The 19,711-nt window shown below is 39.1% G+C and overlaps 1 protein-coding gene across 1 annotated transcript in view; it reads left to right on the top strand.

Annotated features, from left to right (window-relative positions):
• Positions 1–16,397, top strand: part of fkbp10a (FKBP prolyl isomerase 10a) — a 58,218-nt gene extending 41,821 nt beyond the window's left edge. The window contains exons 7-10 of the mRNA XM_052135538.1: positions 2,596–2,785; positions 7,063–7,205; positions 14,948–15,111; positions 15,698–16,397. Coding sequence (XP_051991498.1) covers positions 2,596–2,785; positions 7,063–7,205; positions 14,948–15,111; positions 15,698–15,883 — 683 coding nt within the window. The 3' untranslated portion in view covers positions 15,884–16,397. The remainder of the gene's footprint in view (positions 1–2,595; positions 2,786–7,062; positions 7,206–14,947; positions 15,112–15,697) is intronic.
• The last annotated feature ends 3,314 nt before the right edge of the window (positions 16,398–19,711 follow it).

Here is a 19,711-nt window from a genome sequence, read left to right as displayed (position 1 = left end):
GTGGCCCCCGGACATGGCCCAAGTTCCCCGGTCATAGCCGCCAGGCCCGAGTTCCCCTGGTCATGGTTTTCAAAGTCAACGAGCCAGTGTCCACACCTGCCACTGCCCTGATGCCTCGTCTGTCCCAGAATCAGCACCTGAAGCCTCGACCGTCCCAGTGCCAGCGTCCTCGACAACGGAGGCCATTCCCACATCATTGTTCACGACTGTCCAGAAGAGGAGGAGGAGGAGGAGAAGGGCCCTTACTCCCCAAGTCGATGCCAGCGCGCACAGCCACAGATGTCATTCCCCTGTCACAGCCTGTGCCCACAGCCATGGAGGCCATTCCTGTGTCACTGTGTCACTGGCTGCGTGTGCTCACGACCACAGATGTTTTTCCCCTGTCACTGTCAGTGCCCACATGGAGGCCGTTTCCCAGTTGCTGCCAGCACCCCTGAACACAGAGGCTGTCGATGAGCCTGTTCAGTTCCCCGAGGCTGTCGACGAGCCTGTCAGTTCAAGCTTCCATGGCTCTGCCCTCTGAGCCTCCCATGGCTTCGCCTTCTGAGACTCCTGTGCCTCTGCCTGCTTCTCTAGTGGCTCTGCATGCCCCTCCTTTAGTGAATCCATCTGAGACTCAAATATCTGATCCTCCAGCGGCTCCGCCCGCTCCTCCTCTAGCTCCACCCCCTCCTCCTCTGGCTCCACCCCCTGGGTCTCAATTCCTTACTTCTCCTTTAGCTCTGTCCCCTGAGATTCAAATTCCTGATCCTCCAGCAGCCTTTGCCTGCTCTACCTCTGGTAGAGTTCAATTGGGACATGTTACAATTGGTACATTCACCTTAGCGGCCTCTAGAGGTCGCTAGGTGGTAAGACTTTTAGTAAAAGTTCTGTGTATACCTGGTCTTGTCATGTGATATCCTGTTTCCCCTCATGTTCATGTGTCTTGTTCCAATTAGTTTATTGTCTTTTTATCTTGTTATCAGTTCTGTTCTGTTATTGGTTCCTGTTCAGTAGTCTTGTTATCTTGTTAATAGTTTAGTATTGTGATTTGGTTGTCTTTGTCAGGTGTTTCTCTTGTCAGTGCCCTCTTGTTTACATTAGTCCCTCGTTGAGTATTGCTTTTTTTATTTTGTTTGTTCCTTTGTCCAGTCTATCCGTTTCCGAGTTAAGTCCAAAATTAAGTCAAGTAATTTCTGTTGGTTTTGAATATCAGCACTGTAATAAAACTGCTCTTGGGTTCTATACTACTTCGGCTTTTCTTCAGCCTGCCGATATGGTACAATTGAAGCTATCTTTAGTGGTCAAAAGAATAGTTCTACCTGAACGATAGCATGGTGTAGATTGAATGACATTAGCTGCTCAGGTTTATAAAAATAACCTGGGGGAGTAGATTCATTTAAACTAATATATTCCTCCAATTTAAGCCAGGTTTCAGTCAAGCAGAGCAAATCCAAAATATGATATGTAATAATTTAATTTACAATTAGTGATTTGGTTGAAAGAGATCTAATGTTTAGTAGCCCTACCTTTTTATACGATGTTTATCTTAAATATTTTTTTTCAGGTTTTACCTTATTCAGATTTTGTCTAAATTATTTACTGAGGGGTTTGGTGGTTACAGATACCGTCTCTATATGATATCTAGGTAATACAGTCTCTGTGTGTTGTTTGTTTATGTGACCTGTGTAACGTCTCAACGCAGCTTGCAGACATATAGTTAAGCCATTCTGTCTGTTTTCTGACCTTGGCCCCAGTTAGTCAAATACTTTCACTATTAAGACTATGAGCCAAATTACTAAAGAAGAGAGTAGCACCTTCCCTGGAGGTCAGGTCTACCCCAAAAACTCTTCCAATGTCTATAATTCCTATTCTTTTCTTCAGACATCCAGCCATTCATTTAAATCAATCTACTATAAACCTTGTCACCAAGATGAGCAGGGTGGAGGAGACCAGAGCATATTACAGTGTCTGACCTAATTTTTGCAAGTTTACACATCTTTTTTACATTATCTATAGTGATCTTCGACTGGCAAAGCCGGACATCGAATGGTGATCAGACCTTTGTAGCTCAAAAAATTGCATAAAGTAAGTGAATGTGGCGATGTAGAGTAAAAAAAAGGACTTTCATTTTTATCTGTTTCTCACCCACGCCTACCATATCACTTCTGAAGGTGTGTTTTTAAACTCTGGAGTCATATGGATTACTTTTGTTTCCTTTATGTAATTTTTGGAGCTACAAAGTTCTGATCACCATTCATTTGCATTGTAGGGACCTACAGAGCTGAGATATTCTTCTAAAAATCTTCATTTGTGTTCTGCAGAAGAAAGAAAGTCATACACACCTGGGATGGCATCAGGGTTGAGTAAATGATGAGAATTTTCATTTTTGGGTGAACTATCCCTTTAATTGTTTGTAATGTTTTTTTTGTTTAACCGCCAAATAATCACTAATTAAACATGTGACATTTAAATACAACATTTATTTTTTATAGTCAAGATCATTCACTATTAAGATGAATTTGATTTTGCAGCACAGTAGAATTAGTTCTGAATGCCTTTTGTGTAGTACTGCATGTTTAATGTGTATCTTCTGTTGTGTGTGAATGTTGTCAGGTGAGCTGATTCCAGGATCTGCTGTGCTGATATTTGACCTGCACATCATTGACTTTCACAACCCTAAAGACAGAGTGGACATCAAAGTGACGTACAGACCAGCAGACTGCATCCTGACGAGTGCTGCAAATGACCTCATTCTGTACCGCTACAACTGTTCGCTGTTGGATGGCACGCCACTCTACTCATCGTAAGTTTCAACTTCATCATCATAAACGTTAACCACACACACAGGACTCAAATTAGACATTTAATAACCATTTACAAGGATCTTCTAAATAAGATCTTGAGAAAGGAAGAGGTTTAAATTCCAACACACACAGACATACAGACAGACAGACACAGACAGACTTGTTTTTATATAATTGTGGGGACTCTCCATAGACTTCCATGCATTTTATGGATTTTATACAGATCTAACGACAATTTTATCCCCTAACCATACCCCTAAACCTAACAGAAACTTAATTTAGTATGTTTAATAAGCCATTTCCCTCCTGGGGACCATTGGCTGTATGTGATCTCAGGTTTTACTATCCTTGTGGGGACATACATAAACATGGATACATTTAAGATGTGACCCACCAAACTGGAGATTACATCCAAAGTGGTTGGGCAATGCAACATTTATTGAAAATATGGAACAACAGATTGACCTATATTTCAATATATATACTTCAGAAACATTAGCTAGTACTAGGTGGGAAGCATTTAAAGCCTTTATTAAAGGTCAAATAATTCGTTTCACTAAAACAAAATAAAAATTATGTAATCAAAAGTTAAATCTTCTGGATTCTAAATTGAAAGACCTAGAAAAAAAGACAATTTCAAAACAAAATTAATGATACAAAAATTAATCAGGAAATTGTATTTCTTAGAGCCCGATATGAAGAGATATCCGCCTCTAGAGTGGCAAGCAGTATGATGAAACTGAAACAAAGCTTTTATGATCAAGGAGAAGGGACAGGGACACTTTTAGCATGGAGAATCAAACAGTTGCTGTCAGAAAGTGCTATTAATTCTATTCAGGAAGATGGGGGAGATATTACGACAGATCCTGTCTATATAAATAATGTGTTTAAAGAATGTTTCAGTTCTTTATACAGCTCAGAATATACAGAAAATAGGAAACAACAAGAAACGTTTTTAAAAGAGGTTAAAATTCCTAAGATCTCTGTGGTAAAAGACAATCTTGAAGCAGATTTATCAGAAGAGGAAGTTTTAAGTGCTATTGAGAATTTGAGAGCGGGCCGAACTCCTGGACCAGATGGAATTCCTATTGACTTCTATAAGAAGTTTAAGAAAAAATTTGCCTCTCTTATCTTAAATATGTTTAAAGAGTCATAACAACAAGGTGTACTCCCACCATCTTTAAGAGGGGCACTGATTATGCTCCTTATTAAACCCAACAAATTAAAAACAAAGTGTGAATCCTATTGTCCAATTTCATTATTAAACTCTGATACAAAGATACTTAGTAAGATGTTGGCAAAAAGACTAGAAAATGTCTTCCCAAATATAGTGGACCGTGATCAGAATGGATTTGTGAAAGGCCTCCAGGGATTTCACAACATCCAGATGTTGTTTCGCATTTTACATTATAAAAAAGATTCTCCAGACACAGCAATTTTATCTTTAGACGCAGAGAAGGCCTTTGATAGGGTAGAGTGGCCTTACCTCTGGGAGGTTCTACAAAGATTTGATTTTGTATTTTGCTCATGGATTAAGTTGTTGTATACACACCATATGGCAGAGGTTCTGACCAATGGAATAATATCTAGGCCTTTCAAAGTAAATAGAGGCACCCGGCAGGGATGTCCTCTGTCAGCACTTTTGTTTCTCTTGGTAATGAGAAACAGTGCGAGCTGAAAGCAACATAATTGGAATTAAGATCGGCTCAACGACACACTACATATCCCTATATGCAGATGATGTTTTATTATTCCATACTGAACTCAGCCAATCTATTCCAGCTTTACTCATCTTATTAAAAGGTTCCGGAAGTTTTCTGGCTATAAGATAAACTCCTCTATTTTATTTCTTAATTAAGAGGAAAAGTCAAAATTATCATACTTCCAGTCTAAATGTTACAGATTAATTTACATACTTAGGACTTCAGATTATGGCCGATATAGAAAAAACAACCGCATTGAACTACAATGCCCTAACAAATTCAGTTACTAAATCCGTAGATAGATGGTCAAGTTTACCAATTTCATTCATTTGTAGAATTAATATACTGAAGTTGAATATACTACCCAAATTACTATATAATTTCCAAAATATCCCTTTGCCCCCCACTAATTCATTCTTTACCAAATTACGAAGAATGTTTATCCAGTTTATTTGGAATAATAAACATCCAAGAGCCTGGACAACTTTACCTACCATATGATAGGGGAGGATTGAAACTCCCAAATATTCAATTATACTATTGGGCATCCCAGTTAAGGGCGATAATGTTTCATTTTTCATCAAGTGCTCCTCCTAAATGGCTAGAAATAGAAAATTAATTTGTGAAATCTAAGATTTCTTTTAACTAATATCTTTATTCAGCCAATAAAACAAATGTACAGAACAATTTGAGTGCAATATCATTTAATCCAATAGTACTGAACATGATACATGTCTGGGGGAGAGTACGAATTCATCTAAAGGAAAAAGAGTCTTTATCTGAATTTGGGGGAATGATCATTTATACCTAGTCGAAAGGATTTAGGCTTTCGACTCTGGGCTGAGAACAGTTTGCGGAAAGTTAAAGACCAATACAAAAATGGTGTTCTAATGTAATTTGCTGATATTACTGACAAGTTCAAAATCCCTAAAAACAATTATTATAAATATTTACAAATTAAGAATTTTATACGTACTGCCCGGGGACAAGGACTTGCTGAGCCAGAACTAAACTAATCAGGAGAAATTTATTCTAAACCAAGCCATCGTGGAGGACACATATCTTGTTTATACAACAGGTTCTCAGGAGTCATCTGCATCCAGATTAGCCATGTGGGAACAAGACCTCGGATTGAAGCTGGATAAGGAAAAATGGGAGCAAAAATTTGCAAAACCTCAAACACCTACAGATACAGCAGACTAAAACTATTACAGTACAATTAGCTTATGCGTACTTGTATAACTCCGGTAAAATTAAATACAATTTATAGCAATATACCAGATAGTTATTTTAAATGTAACAGTGAAAAAGGCACTTTTCATTGTATGTGGGAATGTGATAAAATAAGAGTTCTGGAATAAATTAATAATATGATATGGCATATAGTCTCGGTGAGATTACCACTGGATCCTGGGTTTTTCATTCTTGGCATATATCCAGATAACTGGAATATAAAAAATGATACTGAAGTATTGATAGACATGTGTATTCTACTTGCCAAACGGCTCATCGCCATTTATTGGAAAAAGATAGAAAGGCCTAATATAACTCGATGGTTAAGAGAAATATCTTAAGCATATAAATATGCTTTGCGATGGAAAAGATAACATACATTCTTCAGGGTATAGAAGACAAATTTAAGAAGGTCTGGAATCCCTTTTTATTATTTATTGAACATGGGGATATTAACATTATAATAGAGGAGGAACAAAATGCTTGGTTAGGTATAATATTCATATGAAAACATATTTTAATGTGCACTTATATTAACCCTACTTTATTGCTTATATCTGTGGTTATTATTGACTGCAATGTATGGTTGACTCTGACTCCCAAAGTACACATTGTGTTATCCATTATGTGCTATTGCACTTTTCATGTAATATGAGCCCTAGTATTTGTTTTGTTTTTGTACATTATATGTGTTGTTACAGACATGTGATGTACATTGTTTTGTAAGTGTTCAAGAAAATATAATAAAAATAGTATTTACAAAAAACATGGATACACATGTATACACACACACACACCCACACACCAAGAACTCTTTCCCATATCTGACACACAGCTTGAGACATTGTGATGTGGTTTCCTCCTTACCTACTCCAAGAATTCCAACAGAACCAGACAAAGAAAGAAAATGTATATCCCTTTTGGGGTATTTTGAACCAGATGATAAAGAGTTTATCTTCAAATTCTTGCAAGATATTTTTAAGATCTCATTAACACATACCTGACAAGTAATTTTTCAAGCTATTTCTAAAGATATTTCAAAGTAAATTCTAAAACATGGAGAAAGCAACTATTACTTATCATGAACTGAATATATTTAATTCAAATATTTTCGCACTTGGAATCCTGCAAGACATTGAAAGCCCTGTGGTTAAAATTATATTTTGAAAGTAATGCTTATTTCTGAGTTTTATTGTATTTCTTTTTTTTACCCCTTGTGTTTCTAATTGTTTTAATAATTCTAATACTAGAGCTCCAATGGGTATCGAAGTGTGTTGTATGGAAAGTTGATTATTTTTGCATGTTTTTATATGGTTGATTTATGAATTAATTGTGTGCAGAGATGATTACCCAGCACCCCCGCGTGTGACGTTAGGTCAGGGGAAGTTGATTGCCGGTTTGGATGAGGGGCTGCAAGGCATGTGTGTGTCTGAGAGGAGAGAGATTACTGTACCACCACACCTTGCTCACGGCACCAATGGAGGTCAGTCAACACTTTATCACAAAGTCTCTGCTGTGCTGTGTGAAGTGTTTCAAATCAATGGCTCTGTTCCAAAAGATGAAAATTCTCTCATCGTTATTGGTATTGATTTTGACATTTCATTTCTTTTGATTTGGTTCACCAAAAATAATTGCATGGAAACAAAAGCAGTTATTCATGAACAGAACAAGTCTAATGATCTTTTTATGAAAATTGGCTTGTCTACAATACTATTAAGAGACTACAGCATTGCAGTTTTTAAGCATCATAAGCATTTTTTTCCTTCAAAGATAACAAATCACATGTCATTGTGAACTGCTGAGCACAACTTTTTTTTATCAAGCTATACTAAATTTTTTAATTTTTTTTATCTAGTAGCCTAAAAAATAATTATGTGTGTGGTAGTGGGGGGCGTGGAAATTCTTTTTAGATCGGGAGATGAGAATGGTAAGGATCATCACCTGTCAATGATTGTCTCTAACAGCTGTTTGTCATTACAGTGAGAGTGGAGACAGGGTGTTAAAAGTGAGCCAGATGCCAGTAGAGGCGAGAGAGAGAAAGCCCTGCAAACGCACCTGCTTAGGCTGTGTGATTGTTAATCTGAAAATCTGTTTATCGTTTGAGTTTGAAGTTTCCGTCCCCCACTTCCTCCTTGTCCACACTTATAAAACCCTGTTACATTGGTGCCGGACTTTGGAGGAAGAGCTGCAGCAATGGAATCCTCACCACTGTCATCCGAGCCCTTGCAGACACAACATCAGGCCCTCTTGGCCCATGAGCAGTGCTTCCAGGAGCTCAAATGGAAGATCGGCGGGCATTACGGAGCCTGGCACCCCAAAAGTCCTCAGCGGTGACCCAGGAGGCAGTGATGACCATGTCCCAGCTCATGTTGACCAAGATGGGGCCCAAGATGACCCAGAGGCATTCGTGGGGTTCTTTGAACAGACCGCAACCGTCTCCAGATGGCGATAGCAGAGTGGGTGATTTGGCTGCTTCCACTGCTGTCCAGGGAAGCCCAGCTCGCGGCTCAGCAACTCCCCGCAGACATCCGAGTGGATTATGAGGCCCTGAAGAAAGCGATCTTACAATGGATTGGCCGCAATCCAGAACAACACCGCATGCTGTTTCGCTCCATCATGCTCGGCGAGGTCAGCCACCTGTTGCCTGCTGGAAGTGGGTCCGGGCCGGAGAGGAGTGCGATGCCAAGGTGGTGATCAATCTGTTTGTGTTGGAGCAATTCATAGCTCATCTGCCAAGGGGAACCGCAGTGTGGGTCCAATGCCATCGCCAATGCCATGTATGATGCCGTCCAGCTGGCAAAGGATCACATGACAGCCTATATCCGTGGGGCGCAAGCCCTCATCATCATCTCTATCCTATATCGCGCACTCTCTACCCTCCCCTTCTTCTCATCCAATTCCCACTCCCCGTAAGCGGGGAGTCCCCCCCGCCAAACCGCTTGTTTGTCCTTGTATTACTGCCCACATCAAGCTCTAAATTACTTGCAAAGTGGCAAGGACCCTTTAAGGTCACACAGCGAGTCGGGGAAGTCAATTATGAGGTTAAAGAGCAACATGCAGTTTGGACACCCCTATATAGCATAGTGTATGTTGATGATAAAACAACTAGATTTTCTGAACTGGAGTAATATATATTTAGCCATTAACGATATTTTGAGATTAATTGTGATAAAATAACTTCCGCGTCTATAAAGCACTAACCGGAAGTGACGATGGCCGAGGGAGTCTGGTCAAGCTCAAGCTCAGGTTACAATGGATGCGAATGAAGAAACAGAGTTCTCCGGTGTGGACGAACATGCCTATGATGGCATTGTGCAAACTACTAAATTCATTTCAGAAGGCAGACAATTACGTTACGACAACCTGTCCTAAAGCTCAGTCTCTCTCCCTCTCTCTGTATTATTATACTAAATATTTAATATTATAAAAAATATATTATATAAAAATATTATACTATTATTATTACGAAATTACACAAATTAAGAGTAAAAGTAAGACTTACTCTGCTAAGTGCTCGTTTTCGTTGCACAGAATGTCTGCTAACGTTAGCACTTGGTCCTCCAGTCCCGCCCACTCCAAAATCCGGTGTAAACTTTGACGGTGGACTTGATTCCATCGAGTGCACCGAGGGAACAGCATCAGTAATCAGCCTCACGTGGTCCTTACTCCGAAATCCCATCCGAGACTCCAACAAATCTCCAGGTCGATAATTCTCCGGAGTGAAATGTGTGCCACAAACGACCGAGTGTGTGGTAACAGACGCGGCAGTGAAGTCTGCTCTCTTCACCTGCACAAAACGCACCCAAGACCGAAAAGCCTTGTTTTTCCTAGAAGGAAAATGATGGAAACGATGTCCTGACAGGCTGGAATTCATGCAACCAGCACAAACACAATAATTTACCATTATGGCTTCTCTAAAACTCGATCTAAAACGTTCTGTCTCTCACTACTGCTCTAACTACATCAACACCCAACAATGAGAGAGCTGAACGCGAGCTCTTTTATTTGCCTCGCCCTACGTCATATGACACGTTGCTATAGCGGGAAAGGCGTATTCCAGAGCCTAGCACATTTTCATCAAAATCTCTACATCAAATGAGATTTCATTAGTAATTTCTACATATGTGTTTTTAAAAGACCTCTGCAGACAATATAAAGTATTAATTCAGTTATAAATTCAACCTGCATGTTGCTCTTTAAACGAATTGATAGGGGCGGAGCAAGGGAAATTTACCACCTTAACCTCTTAAAACCGTGGAGGGAGGTGGTCCCCATGGCTTTGGCGATGGTGCAGGAATTGAATGTAAAAGCCAGTCGAGGTGCCCCCATCACTTGCGGAGGCCACCTCTCACCGTCGCAAGTCACGGACGTAGCCCGGTTGCAAAAAGAATTCTCCAACGTGTTCTCGGCCCTTCGCGGTCGTACAAACCTCATAGAACGCCATATCGAAACAAACCCAGGGGTAGTGGTATGCAGTCGTCCCTACCGATTACCAGAGCACACAAAAAAGTTCTGGTTCTGGAAGAATTAATGGCCATGCTCAATATGGGGGTAATAGAAGAATCCCACAGTGACTGGGCCAGCATTGGTGCTGGTTCCGAAGAGCGATGGTTGTTGAATGAGATTGACAATGACGAACTGAACAAAAAAACACGCAACTCTTCCACCCCTTCAGCCGGTCAGCAGATCGTTTATGAACGAGATGACTGTTCATTCAGTTCATCAAGTTTACCAGTACATTCAGTTCATTCATGAGCAACATGACCAACTATTGTTCAGTGAAGGGGTATATTCGTTCAGAAGGTCAAGCAAATGATATGCTGCCTCACAGAACACACTTCATTGCTATTGGCATAGTCATGCCATAGTCAGTCTTTACAGGCATGATTAGCCACCAAAGCAGACTTGGGCTTCAAAATAGAGCTCATTGGCTTCGTCAGTATACGAGAGATATCAGTCAGTGTATATAGGTGAATCAGAATGATTCGTTCATTTAAAAAATTGAAATTTCAGCTTTGTTGGTCCTCACACGTGAATGGGTACCAAAATTTCTAAGCTCCAAAAGCACATAAAGGCAGCATAAAAGTAACATGACTTCATTGGTTAAATCCATGTGTTCAGAAGTAATATAATAGGTATGGATGAAAAACTGAAAAACTGAACACTTTTTTTCTTTTTTATAAATTCTCCTTCCTGCCCAGTAGGCAGTGATGTGCACAAAGAAAGCAAATCACCAAAAACACAAGAAGAAGAACGTGAAAGTGGAGATTTATTGTAAAAAAAACAAAAAACAACGCCTAAATATGATTTGTTTCTCACCCACATTTAAATAGCTTTCTTTAACACCACCACTAGTTCAAAAATGAACTTTTTCATATCTTTTGAACCATTTGTCCTAGAAACAAATTTATTTTTGCATTTGATTACCCCCTCATAATGATTCCAATGGACATTGGAATATGCATTAAAACGCCGGCCATTACAGTGGCCGCCATCTTTGATTATGACGTTTACAGTTTAAGCCTTTCACATTCTTTAAACTTTGTCTGATTTTCCCAATCATCCAAGAAAACATCCAAGGGGATGAATACTTTTCAGACTGAGCTGCACAGATGTGACTTCATTTTGATTTTTGCAATTGTTGAGAAGTTACAGCACCATGAAGTTAACGAGGTTGACATAAAATATGATTTAATGCTAAATCTTGGCAGCACATTGTCCTTTTCAAACTTAATATGCTTCAGATGGACCATGATCTGAAGGTACATGCACAGTTTAGAGACAGCACCACCTATGGGTCAAGAAATGTGAAAAATTGCCTTTTTGTCCTTTTTATTTGAACTGCATGTCCTAAAATCATGATTTCACCATGTTTGGTGTCTTTCATGAGAATTTCAATGATACCAATTACTATACCATACTGCCTCTCCGCCATATTTAATTTTATTCAAATGTGAAATAGCTTTTGAATGCATTGCCGGATTTGAATGAAAATGCGTCTTCGACAACATGTCCTGAGGGGTACCTGATCTGTTTGGAGACAGCGCCACATAGTAGACAAAATGCTTGGTCAATTTAAAAAAACTTTTTTGATTTATCATTGCTTCCTTTATTCTAAGTAGAAAATGCAGATAATAATTTCTTAGTTTATTTTTTTTTTCATTTAAATCCTGCTGACTCTCAGGTTCGCATAAGTCTTTAGCACTTGTACAACTTGTGGCTATGTAGTGTAGTGGTCTGCGTGGTTTTGGTGTGAGACTTGGTGATTGAAAGGGCATTGGTTTGAGCCTAGCTCTGGGCAACTTATTATTATTGTGGCAGACTATAGAACCGTATATAAGAAATTTGGACTTTTGGCACTCTGATAGAGGCATAATTTGTGGTCTCTAGGACCAATTCTATTGCTCCACCACCAGTTTAAATATTTACTTTTTTTTTTGTGTGTTCTTTTGGAGACAGCACCACCTGTTGTTCAATAGATAACCAACAGTTCTTTATGCTGACTCTAAACTTGGATTGTCTCACTGCCATTATCAGCCATGAGTGGCACAGTGCGTTATGCACTGGACTATGAATCCAAAGGACATGGGTTTCAAACCCCACTTAGGCAGATTGGTTTGATTGCTTTTGTACTGGAGCTTTTTATATTATGACTACTGAATGGTTGCAGGGCTAATTCAATTTTCATTTAATTTTTTTTTTTTTTAAGTTATATAAATATAAATGTCACAGTCTCCCTCTTGTTTCCTAGGACTCTTATTTTGAAGTGTTTCCCCCAGACTACGTTTCCCAGTATAATCTGCCTTCATCACTGCCATCTGTTCCCGATCATTCTCACCTGTTTTCCATTCCCTCATTAGCTCTTGTTTGTGTATATATACCCTCTAGTTTTTTCATTCCTTTGTCAGTTCTTGTTTGTTGTTATTTGAGTTCACGTTTGTTTGTTTCACTTTCATCATCTTTATTAAAGCTTGCAATTAGATCTTACGTCTCCTGACTCATCTCAGCAATGACTCTTTACAATGAAGTTGATCATGGTAACTGCTGTGCTTACTCTCAGCTTGGTATGTCCCTGTGATGGCTGTCATCCATGTGGCAGCATGGTGCGGTGGATTGTGCACAGAGATGTAATACGGAATGGCACACGTTTGAACCCTGCTTGGGGTGACTCACAAACCAGTGTGCATTTGCAATATACATCATTGCCCCTCTTTGGGTCCTGTAAAGGGAGTCTATGGCAGCCCGTACGAAAATGATAAAATCCGGTACCTGGATGGTGGTGGGCATTAATAGCCACCAGACAAAATTTGGGGTCTCTTGGACAAAATCTATAGCATCAACTGTCCTGTGTGCTGACTCTCAGTGGGTTGGCAGAGATATCAGAGAATTTGACTCTGTTGAAGGAGGAAGAGAAATCAATCTTCACTTCTGCCGGCAAAAGGGTGAGACGCAAATTCCTCAGCGGTCTCCTTCGGATCCGTTAGCGGTCTTGGTGGAACACAGAGAATCTCGGCCCATTCAGCGATATGGAGATTGTATGGCCGAAGTTCAGGTACGTACATTACTTCCTTGGGCAACGAGGCTAAACCTGGGAGCAGCAGGGCAGCAACTAGACACTGCGTATATTGTCGCTGGATCTCCGCGGTTTTTATACTCGCAATGATGTCATGGTTGAGGGATGCGTTCTCTGATCCAATAGGAGTTTAGAATTTGATCCTTCTAAATTTCACACCTATGTGTAATGTGAGCAAGGCATGATGGGATCTGTAGCCTGTTTTGGACTTCCTTTGTTTGATTTTGGTACCATTTGTGGTATCAGGCTTCTAGTGTTCCTACAGGCCGCTGTCAGGCTTTATGACTGTATGTAGGTCTGCCTTTGTCTCCTATCTGAGTATATGAGGCCCAACGCAAGTCATCCAGGTTAATATACATCATAGCCACTTTTTGTGTCCTATGGGACCTATAGACCAAACAGGCAATTTAGGGGACTTGGATATATAATAAACAATAGGTAAACAATCCTAGAGAGTTCAATGTCTCTCCTAATAATAACAGAATGAGATTGATGTGTTTGTGTGCTTGCAGTAGAAAATTATGACTGGGACATTCATAGAGCGTTTCATCAAGCTTCAGATATTCTCCACTGCAATAATACAGCTAGAATTCTGACTTCGTCTGTCTCATCACATTCCAATAAAAATCACTATGCTCTACTTTGTTGGCAATCTATCTCACATTAATGACAGATTTATCACAGAATAATCATTATATGCTGTATATACAGTGCCTATAAAAAGTATTCACCCCTTGGATGTTTTTATATGCATTTTTTATATATTGAAGCAGCAAATCTGCCTAGAACAGGCCATCTTCAAAAACTGATTGACCATGCAAGAAGGGGACTAGTGAGGGAGGCCACCAAGAGATGACTACTCTGAAGGACTAAGCTTCAGTGACTGAGATGTGAGAGACTTTGCATACAACAACTGTTGCCCGGGTTCTTCATCAGTCACAGCTTTATGGGAGAGTGGAAAAGAGAAAGCCACTATTGAAAAAAAATAAAAACATATGAAATCTCAGCTAGAGTATCCCAGAAGGCATGTGGGAGACTCTGAAGTCAGCTGGATGAAGATTATATGGTCTGATGAGAAAATTTGCTTTTTTACCATCAAACCAGACGCTATGTGTGGCGCAAACCAAACACCCTACATAATCAACCGTGAAGCATGGTGGTGGTAGCATCATGCTGTGGGGATGCTTCTCTGCATCAGGCCCTGGAAGGCTTGTTAAGGTAGAGGAAAACCTGATGCAGTCTGCAGACTTGGGAGAAGATTTGTTTTCCAGCAAGACAATGATTCCAAGCATACAGCCAAAGCTACATGAGAATGGTTTCAAAACAACAATTTTAAAGTCCTTTTGACTTTGATATGAAAGAGTCTTTTTCATTTGATCAGTGTCAAAAAAGCCAAGCGAAGTTCACTACGATTCAGTATTGAAATATAAACTATAAAAACATCCAAGGGGGTGACTACATTTTATAGGCACTGTAATTCTAAATAATGAGATTTCATATTTATTCATTGCAGCATTTAACAGTCTGTTTGCACTGCTTCATGGTATAGAGGAATTTTACATGAAGCTTTTGTGTGGCCTTTGCAGTGAGAAGGCAGCATTAAATGTTCCAGTTGTCGCTGATCTTCTCTGCCCGTGTTTTTTCTCTCTCAGCATCGGGTGTTCCCAGCAGCGCAGTGCTGCGGTTTGAGCTAGAGTTGCTGCAGATGCAGAAGGGGGTTCCTGAGGGCTTTCTGTTCATCTGGCTGCAGGACAGTCCTGAACCGCTTTTTACTGCCATGGACATGAACCAGGACAGGGAGGTGCTGCTGGAGGAGGTGCGCACACTGCTGCCTGACCTGTTTGTACCAACACAAGTGTTTCCTGTTCAGGGTCATACAAAATAGCGCAATATATGATACACCCCTTTCAGAATTAATACAAATATAAGGGATAACATTTATCATATAGCCACTGTTTGGAAAAACTCAAATGTGCAGAAGAGACATTTGCTCAAGACAAAGCTATCACAAAAGACTCAAACTCACATATTAAAACTACGGGGATTTCAACTTTTGAACAGAATGTAAATTCAGGTATTACTGTGTCTTGTGTAATATATGTAAATATCTATAATATCAAATAGCTTCATCAGGACAGTACTAAATAAAAAACGAAATTCAATTTCGTTTTTGGCAAACGATTTTGGCAAATTGATTTTTGAAATTATAAACATCTGGCAGATTCTGCAAGGGGGATGCAAACTTATGCACTCAACTGTATATTGGTTGACATTAATCTTAGTGGTTATTTAAATAAATTGTTTTTAGATCACTTGAGAAATAAGTTAAAATAGTTCGAAAATAAGTGTCTTCACACGCTCGTATGTCAAACATTTCAGCACGTGATTTTGCTTCTTTACAGTTTTCAGCATTCATTAAGCTGCAGGTCTCTGAAGGCAGAGGACGCATCCATCCTGGATTAGACCGTGATGTTGTCATTAAGGACATGTTCACGAATCAAGATCGCAACACAGATGGTAGAATCACTGAAGATGAGCTGAATGTCACAGTAGATGAGGAAAAGATACAGAAACACGAGGAGCTGTGAGTTCAGAGGATCCCACAGGATGGGCTGTTCTCAAAGTATATGATGTTTTAAAGGAGAAATTTTGGTTTGTGATTCTCTTCTCATCATCACTCGTGGTGGAGCTGCAAACGATTGCACTATAAAATCATACATGACTTATATTTCCTGTTACAATATCACTGATGGCCTGCCAGTGTTGACATTACTTTCACATAGCGCATTTATGACCTTCACATCATTAACTCACCCTCATGTACAGTCTCAGTCACCATTCACTTTGATTGTATGAGGGAAGAAAAGATGCAGTGAAAGTGAATGGTGACTAAGGCTACGGGTTTGGAATAATAAAGTAAATATTGACAGGATTTTCATGGGAGGCATGCATGCACTATAATTGTAGTAAAATAATAGATTTGTGTCTTTTAAAATGAAATGCATATTGTGATACTGTTTGTTGAAAAAAAAAAATGTTTACGTCTTACAATTGATATATAAAGAAAATGATTTTTAACTGTTAAAGTGAAATAAAAATGTTGCAAGTTTTTTGAAGTAGTTTATCACTATATTTCCCCTATTGAGGATTACTGACATATTGCTGTACAGGGCTGGACTGGTAATCTGGCATACTGGGCATTTTCCTTGTGGGCCGATGCACTTTTGGGGCAATCAGGGGCAGAATGGCCATCGGGAGAACCAAGCCGAATGGGCTGCGATAAGCAACAATGAGCCGCCATGTTATGCAGAACGGACCACAAACAGAGCCGCGATATGCAGAAAAGGAAGTCTTTTCAGTTGGGCCAGTTGCCGGTAAAACGCCTGGCCTGTTTCTCATCCCAGTCCAGCCCTGTTGCTGTAGTATAATCACATAACTGTTACATTAACATTTAATCTACAGAGCATTCAAATACTAATAGAATTAGTTGATATTAATTATTTGGTAATCCACGGATGGGTGTGCTAAACAATTTTAATGCATGACGTGGAGGTGAAAAAGTGTATTCAAATCTTTTAACGCACACTGGGGATTATCCAATTTGCAGTATACCATGGTCACTTGCCAGCAATGATTAGGCACAGATCAGACACACAAAACGGACGGACGTGACATCTCTCTATTACGGTCATGACCATTGTAAAAGTGGCACTTACTATTCAATGATGAGAAATCATCATAAACGCATTGGCCTCTGAGACACTGGTATGGTGTCTAATAAAGCTGCAATGTAAGATTGAAATCCTGATATGGCCTTGTGCGATTACAATACTGAAAGCCTGCGACCAGCATTGACCGCTTAAGTCAGTGATGCGCGAGCTAGCAAAACCCCCTAGTGGTCATATTACAATTCAAATAGTTTTGCCGGACTGCAGAAGACACCTGAGAGTTCCCTTCTCTCCCCCATGGTGCAAAACACAGCTGAATGTCAATCCATACTTTCCTCTTTGGTTGTGAAAGGGGAAAGTGGAGGTGCGTTTCTAGTTTTCTCCAGACCTGCTACACAATATTTGTGTCCGGGTGTAGTTTGAACCAGTGGTGTAGCCAAAATCAAGGCTTTGGTTGTGCCAAATGAAAACAGGGGTGCACTGAATCACAAAGAGGTGAGTACTGTTGGCAACTGTAGCAGTAATTTCTTATTTTGTCATGTTTCATTTCAAAATGACTAAACAAATTAATGCCACTTTTTATCAATAGATTAGGTAGGCCTGTTAATATATCCAAATATAAGGATTAAAATATAATGTTCCATACATATCTTAGCCAATATGAATAAAGGATTACATCATGTCTGACTTTCTAATTCACTAACAAAGGACTAGTAGACCATTCATCATGAATAAACGCATACAGTGATTTGCATATAATCAAATGAGAACATTTAGCCACTGAACCATTATTTTAAATATAAATGAAATCAGTCATGAAAACAGGCATTTAAAGGGATAGTTCACCCAAAAATAAAATTCTCTCATTTACGTACCCTCACGCCATCTCAGATGTGTATAAGTTTCTTTCTTCAGCGGAACACAAATTAAGATTTTTAGAAGATTATTTCAGCTCGTTAGTACATACAATGCAAGTGAATGGGTGCCAAAATTAGGATGTGCTAAAAATCACATAAAGCAAGTAATCCATAAAACTCAAGTGGATTAATGAATGTCTTCAGAAGCAATATAATAGGTGTGGGCGAGAAACAGATCAATATTTAAGTCATCTAATACCATAAATCTGTTCAGTAGAAGAAAGAAATTCATATATCTCTGGGATAGCATGAGGGTAAATGATGAGATAATTGTAATTTTTGGGTGAACAATCCCTTTATGTCTCATCTTTACACATTTAAGTCAAGCAGGGTTAACATTTAAATGATTCACACATACCCCATTAGTGGTTTGGGCTTTCGCATTGGCACACTTCTTCCAGACTACGGCTGTGCACAGAAAACGTTATCTCTGGGTTCCTACAGCAATAATATTTTATTACTATTATTTTTTAAATGTGGTCATTATGAAATCGTATGTACATCAAGATTTGTATCCAGCCCTTTAGCCCATACATGATTAAATAAGTAATAAAATAAATAATGGCATTTCTTTGTTAAAAAACCTGACAAAATCATGTTAGGTAGCCTATTTTTTTACAACATACAGGCATGACATGAATAACAGTAAATTGAAACATTAACTTACTGCACAAAATTGCTGAAGCTACTACATCCCATGCATTTTCCTTGCTAAGAAATCCTTGTGTAATAAATGCTGACGGTTGTGCAGCACTTTGTAATTCTCAACCTCCACAATCAGTCGGGCATCATCCTGTGGCCTTGAAAATCTGAATGAGATAAATTGTTGCTTCAATGACAGTGGTGGTCAGTCACGTACACTTGTTCCCTTACGATTCAGTATGCTTGACATTGCATCCTGCTGATGCATATGAGGAGTGCCCTTCTAAACGACCTAGTGGAAACCCTTCTACAATAACACCAATTCTAATATAATATATAATATTCTAATATATAAAAGAGTTGCTTATGTGTTCATGTCTTTTTAAAGATGTTGTTCCATAAGTGTTCTTTGTGTGAGAGGCAGATCCCACCTTCAGATCAACATGAGAGCTGCATTCACTGTCTGGGCCGGCCCACGCAGAGTCAGCTCTCACTGTAAGGGCATGAGACTCAAGGGGATTGATGCCCACCTGGTCCTGATAACTAGAGACAGGTCAACATTCATGCAGTTTTATTCTTATCAAGAATGAACTAAGATACAGGCATCATCTCTTCATATTATGTAATGTGAAAGACTGTTTAATGGACAGTGGATTATTTTATTTAATGGAGAAAGAAAAAAACCTTGGGGGAAACCAGGATCACCGGGTGCCAGTATGTTATCAGTGTGTAATACAAGTGATGTTTTATTTGAGTAAACTAAATAGATGTTGGTGGCCAATGTTTAAACTAAAGTTTTTTGTATGAACTGTCAAATTCATGGTTAAGTGTCTTTAAAAATCCATCCTGAATTTACTGCAGAAGTGCACATTAATGTTCTTTGTTATTTGGCCAGTCAAGTCAATTTGACCAAGTCAAGTCAAGTATGTTTGTATAGGGCTTTTCACAACAGGCATTGTTTCAAATGAGCTGTAAAGGAAATTACACTATAACAGAAAATGAATGAATATAATGCCAATATTAGTTATTAATGTTTAGAACTATTAGTGGTTCAAATTAGTAAACTACGTAAATGTTGTGGGTCAGTGGTTAAACAAAATGAGTTATAGTGTTAAATCCTCGAAGTCATCCTGAATTAACTGAGGAAATACACAGAAGCATTGTCATTTGATTATGGCTGATGAAGGTT

Source organism: Xyrauchen texanus, chromosome 10 (assembly GCF_025860055.1).
Source record: "Xyrauchen texanus isolate HMW12.3.18 chromosome 10, RBS_HiC_50CHRs, whole genome shotgun sequence".
Taxonomy (NCBI): Eukaryota; Metazoa; Chordata; class Actinopteri; order Cypriniformes; family Catostomidae; genus Xyrauchen; species Xyrauchen texanus.
The sequence above is the reverse complement of the archived record's forward strand: the minus strand, read 5'-3'. Positions and strand labels throughout refer to the sequence as shown.